Below are 6,000 nucleotides of genomic sequence, written 5' to 3'. Positions count from 1 at the left end.
TATATTATTTTTGAGACTTTGGCGCGCTGAATGGTTTATTATTTTGCGCTTATTTCTAATTTTTTCCGCATCATCTTGGATTTTATTCATCTCCTGCCGAGATTTATACCCAATACACTACATAGTGTGAGAGCTCCTGAGGGCTGCAAGTTAATGTGGCGCATTGTGTTGCCACATAGTTTCAGTTTCGCTGGGATTATGCAAAGTTATGCGGCCCCCAGACTCCCCGTCAATCTGGACCTGGCCAATAAACTGCAGAGCAGCCAACTCGTATACTCGTATAAAACAATTTGCCTACAAAGGAGCAAAAGCAGCCTCATTTTCGGGGGCCGGCAATTTAAAATTGTTTATAAAACACAGGGCGCAGCACACACATGAGCATAAAACATGCACGGCAAGATGGCGAGGATGGGGAGCATCACTCCTGTTGCTGGGCCATTGGTCCTGGCCTGGCCGCAATAGCTCCCAGAGGTCGGCATTAAATTCTGCTGCTGGCCTATATAAGCCGGGACCGGGGTTTCGGAGTTTCGGGCCACGGGCCTAACTACACCATGGGGACAGCAATTGATGATGGTCTAAGACCCAAGATATGTAGCCGTGGCTGAGGCTGGAGCTGGATAGATGAAAACTGAGGCTGAGCCGAAAGCCTAAGCGAATGCTCCGGGATATAAAAGGACTTAGTCGCATGTTAACGCTACGCCTACGCAAATCCATAGCCGGAGCAGCGGCGGATTCAGGATCAGAAGCAGGAGCAACCACCCCGCAATGCTCCGCATATCCTTGGGGTGAGATGATGCTCCTTGCTCCCTGCTTCCTGCTCCTGCTCTAGCTGATCCCCATTTCTGGCCATTATGAAGTCATAAACGCACATGCAGTCAGGCCAAAAATTGGAAGAGCCCATTGGGGATGGGCCTGAGGGCAGCTCCATCTTCCTATGAAGATGGCCCCCCGACTTTAGTCCGTTTCTCTGTTTTTTTAGCACATGTAAAAATACTTGTTATCAAGAAGAGGAACAGAGGGTGGGTCGACGAAAAAAAAAAAATTAAACAACGAGATGTGGACAATTTTTGGACAGAGCCCCGAGCATAAACTGTTATTACCAGCGAGGAGTGGGCCGTCTGCTGTTTATGAGTTGTAAAGCCGTAGTCAGACAATAGCCCGAATAGCTGGCCATACACCAACACATGGCCGCTAAGCCGGAGGACATATTACGGGCCTGGTCTAGTTTGCTTTTTTAAACAGCAGGACAAATCGGGAAAACACCCCGACTGCCGCACCAAATTTTTCGCCCACTCTGGCTGTCAATGGTCTGTGCTGGCTTCCTTTGCCTGGCTGCATTTCATATTTATCCTGTGCCAGAATTTGTGGCTTTGGTTCAGGAGAAGCTAAGTTGGTCCTGCCAGGTGAATTATGTTATTTCGATTGCGCACTTTTTGCGTAGGCTCCTGAAATGGACGCACCAACCCTCCAGGGGAATAGAATTTTCAAGTAGAGCGAGGACAAATCTAACAAAACATGTTTTTGGGGCCCAATTTTTACACTTTCATTAAATTCATTTCAATTGTAGGTTTAACTTATATATAATTCATATATTAAAGTTGGTTGGTTCATTCTTTACTCACATTTGAACCTGTTGTTTCATATAGCACGGGATATTTTTTTGACTAATTCGAGATTTCAATTGGCTCACCATTTTTGCTGTAAGATGATTGCTAATGCCCTTGGGGCGTTAAACTAATTGAATCGCTTGCCTGCCCGCGGAGCACTTTTTTTTTTCGATGAGCCTTCGATCTCAAATTTCCTCGACTATATCACAAAGGCCACGCGTCAATTATACTGAAGTAGATGTAAAATGTATTTTAAAAGCTTGGCCAATATTATTTTACCATGCGCACTGGATTTCACCGGGGCCAATCGCGTTAGCGTTTCGTAGTCCGGACTTGGGCGCGTGTTCCTTCCGGTTTGGCAGCACGTGCCTGGAGTCCGGAGTCCGGAGAAGTGGCCCAACATTCCGTCCGGGGGCTTAAAGGGCAACTTTAAGCCGGGTTGGCCGAACTACTCGCTCGGGCGGAGGAAAATGGAAAAACGGGTCGAGTCGAGCGCTTCCAACACATTTTTGGCATACTTCACACAATCTACTGATGAAGTCAACTGGAAAACTCGCATAGCTTTGATGTTTCGACAGCAATTGCAATGTGTACACACGGATACACACCTACAAACACTCAAAGGATGCCATTTGTTCGAATGTTCTTTGGCGCAATTCAAAGCCCGCAACTTCAAAGCCCAAAAACTACGTTTTGTGGACCGCAGATGTTGTGGCCAAGTGGCCCATGCGAAAGGGGCCACTAAATAGTAATTTACTAAATTAGTTTGTTCTTCTAATTACCAACTGTGAGATGGAAAGCCGACAACTAAAGCCGGCTCCTTGCCCGCTGAGAGCTATTACATTTTTTGCAATTACTCTAAAAGGATTTCAATTAGAGTTTGAAAACGCATTAAAGTAAATGAAAATGTCCGCACCACGCGAATATTATATGAAATATATAATAATATTCATAGTGCTAATAGGTATTATAGCAACATTAGCCGCACTGCTTGTGCAAAAAAGCCAATTACCATAAAACCGTACAAATGCAATTACGAAATATCCGAGTTATCTAACAGCCATTGGGACAGTGAATCCCTTTCGTTCCAATTAAAATATGCACTAGGGTGAGCGTGAAAATTAATCAAGGTATTTTCAACGAAAATTGCAGTGCAGTAAATTGGCAAATTGTTCAGTTGACCCATACGTTAATAGCCTTTGAGCATTCTAAACAAATGCATGCCGATAATAATCACCCGAAAATGAACAATAAATTATGCATAATTAAGCAGATATCAGCCGTAATTATTAAATATCTGAACGTGTTTTGTTACCTGATATTCTAATGCCCTGCCAAGCTTGGAACCTTAACTTAATTATCTTAATTTGAATATATTAAAATGTAGGAGAAGTGAAATAATTAAGCAATACAATGTAAACAATTATTTCTTGAACACAAAACTTTCGCAGATATTTATAAAATAAGCTTGGGAACTTCTAATGATCGCAGAAACAATATTTTAAAAATCGAGGGAATGCAAATTGTAATACTTATGGTTTCTTTTCAAAATTTCCTATTTAGAATAAGCCGTGCACTTTTCAGACTCACTGTATGGATTCTTCAGAATGCATTGCTATTTAAAGCAAAAATAAAGAGTCTTTCCTAATAGTAATTATTTTGACCTTTAGGTTAGACACCTTGACAGTGGCATTAACTTTTGGAGTTAATCAGTCTGCGTGACCAATGCGTCTCTACTTTTAGTGATAATCAATATGCGGCACAATAAGAATTGACAAATTCTAAGCGTCACGCAAAGTGCTAACCGAACTATAAAAACCGATGTAATTTTAGCTAGCGATTAGTAAACGAAAAAGTGAACTAAAATGAGGGCTGCATTCGCATTGACTCTGTTGCTCGGCTGCCTTTCGGGAATTTTGGCGGTAAGTTGGGTATTTCAATGTACCAGTGAAAAAAAAATGAATATGAATACCAATTATGACGCACAGGAGCAAGCCAACATAGACAGCTCGGTGTCCAAGGAACTGGTGACGGGTTGCCTCAAGGAGAACGGCGTCACTCCCCAGGACCTGGCTGACTTGCAATCGGGCAAGGTGAAGGCCGAGGATGCCAAGGACAATGTGAAGTGCTCTTCACAGTGCATTCTGGTCAAGAGCGGGTTCATGGACTCCACAGGCAAACTGCTGACCGACAAGGTTAAGTCTTACTATGCGAACTCGAACTTTAAGGAAGTCATCGAAAGGGATTTGGACAGGTGCAGCGCGATCAAGGGGGCTAACGCATGTGACACGGCCTTCCAGATACTATCCTGCTTCCAGACAGCCAATTAGGGCCTTAACGATCCCACCAATCGGTAGAAAAGTAGAGTTTAATCCTTCCAAGAGCAATAAAGGCTTGCAGTAGAAATTAATATATCAAACACATTAATTCCAAAAGGAACAAAAGTGCATTTTATTCAACAGGCATATTTAAATGGGTTAGACCAACAATTTCATCAGATAGAACTAGTTCTGTTAATTTAAAACAGAATAGCGCCTAAAACAATTTATATGGAAGAATCTTACACTGCCTACCCCTATCATTTATATTTCCTTTTCCTAAAACTTTACCATTTCAGTTCCCGTACTTATTTATTTCCCTTTTGACCCTCTTAGCCTTTTTGGTGGCTAATTTGTGAAATATTCCCGAAGCATCTGTGAAATGCCAGCAATTTAATTATTACGAACCGCTTTGGCAAAAAGGCAAACAGAGCACTCATAAAATCATAGCCATCGGCAACAATTTCAATCGAATTGTCAGGGTCGGGACACTGTGCTATTCCCCAACTCGGCAACCCCATGTTTTTGTTATCGAAGACAAACTAAGTTTTCATATATAAATAGACGCTGCCGGCTGGATTCTCAGCGATTTTTGGGGGCAGGCTACATATTGTATTCCGAGGAATTTTTAATTTCTTCATTGTGAAAATATTTATTGAACATCGCCAAAGGCACCGAAAAGTTGACGGAGTCCTCGCACCAGGCGGCTATAAGGGGGCCAAAAGAAAAACAAGAGCCCGAAAATTTCGCAACGCGATAAGTTCAATGGTATCGGTATATCTCCAGATGGAAAGCTAAAAAGGAGAAGTTGGCTGCCCGGGTTACTGGCTTTAATGAAGCTCAGTTGCAGCTTAAAGGAAAGTTCGGGTTCGGGCCAAGGGGTTTCCTGGACAGCTCCGGTAATAGCCACTGAAAACTGGGCAAACAAATTGAATGAAATCAACTCGTTAAAAAGTAAATAACTCTGATGAATGCTGAAATGCACAAAGAGCCGGGCGAGCTGCTTCCAGGTGGGTCGGTAGGAGCAAAAGGGCTGCCAGTCAATTGAAAATGAAATACAAATAAAAATGCAAAGAACTGGGCAACGCATCGGCCACATACAAATGTTGGCTAAGCAGCAGGCTTCAGGATTTGCAGCCGAAGGATGTCTGTGTCTGGACTGTTCTGGAATGGCCGAGGAAATTAGTAGAGCCGTGCACAAAAGGAGCTAGAAATGTTGAAAATAGCAGAAGGAAATGGGCTGTAAGCCGCCGCAAGTCTTCCAGCCAACAAGCCAGGACATCGCCTGCTGCGGGGAAAAAGGAGTAGGCGATGGAACTGGAGGTAGATGTTTTCCTTTCACATTCATCGATGAACTTTCAATAACAGAACTTTAGTTTGCCGATTTTTTCTGGCCACCGGGCTTCCTTCGCTTTTTATGCACCCCTTTTTTCAAGGATGTGACATTGAATTGCACTGGTTGCCAGCTGGAAAGTTTGAGCCCTGAAATGGTTTTGGCCCGGGCCTGGAAAAGTTGTTGCTAAAAAGTTACTTTGCGGGGGATAAGAGCTCTCGAACCCAGTTGCAAACTCATCGGTTTAAGAAGAGATCTGGAAACTAAGCGTATATATCTTTCATCGCATAAAATATTTATGTATTAAGTAATATACACATTTGACTTCTTACTGGGGTTTCAAAAGGCTGAAAATTAGTGCACACAGCGCAAATTTGAACGTCATGGAACAATTATATAAACTAAATAATTATAGGTCTAATACTTAGGACACACATTTTAGAAATGGAAGCATGAATCAATTTTTCTCAGCGTATACAGCTTCCTACTTATAATCCGTCAGTTTCACACCCAAAGTCATGAGCTTAATTACATACCAAGAGGAGTTCAGTGAGCAGGATCGCTGATTTGGACGTTGCCAAGGCAACATGCCCTTCACTAGCTTCCTTGCCGCTGCTGTTGACAATTTCCAGGAAACTGCTTGGCATTCAGATTTCGCATCGACTTCACCTTCCGACCGCAGTTTATTAAAAGCTAAACAGCCAAGCTGCTGATGCTGCTGCCAATGGCAAAAGCAGGAAAT

General features: G+C 42.8%; 1 protein-coding gene across 1 annotated transcript; it reads left to right on the top strand.

Moving 5' to 3' along the window:
• Positions 1 to 3,434: 3,434 nt before the first annotated feature.
• LOC6610007 (general odorant-binding protein 56h) lies at positions 3,435 to 4,034 on the top strand. The gene is made up of 2 exons (XM_002034592.2): positions 3,435 to 3,529; positions 3,596 to 4,034. The coding sequence occupies exons 1-2, from the start codon at positions 3,473 to 3,475 to the stop codon at positions 3,935 to 3,937; spliced, it is 399 nt and encodes a 132-aa protein (XP_002034628.1). The 5' UTR covers positions 3,435 to 3,472; the 3' UTR covers positions 3,938 to 4,034.
• The last annotated feature ends 1,966 nt before the right edge of the window (positions 4,035 to 6,000 follow it).

This window comes from Drosophila sechellia, chromosome 2R (assembly GCF_004382195.2).
Source record: "Drosophila sechellia strain sech25 chromosome 2R, ASM438219v1, whole genome shotgun sequence".
Taxonomy (NCBI): Eukaryota; Metazoa; Arthropoda; class Insecta; order Diptera; family Drosophilidae; genus Drosophila; species Drosophila sechellia.
The sequence above is the reverse complement of the archived record's forward strand: the minus strand, read 5'-3'. Positions and strand labels throughout refer to the sequence as shown.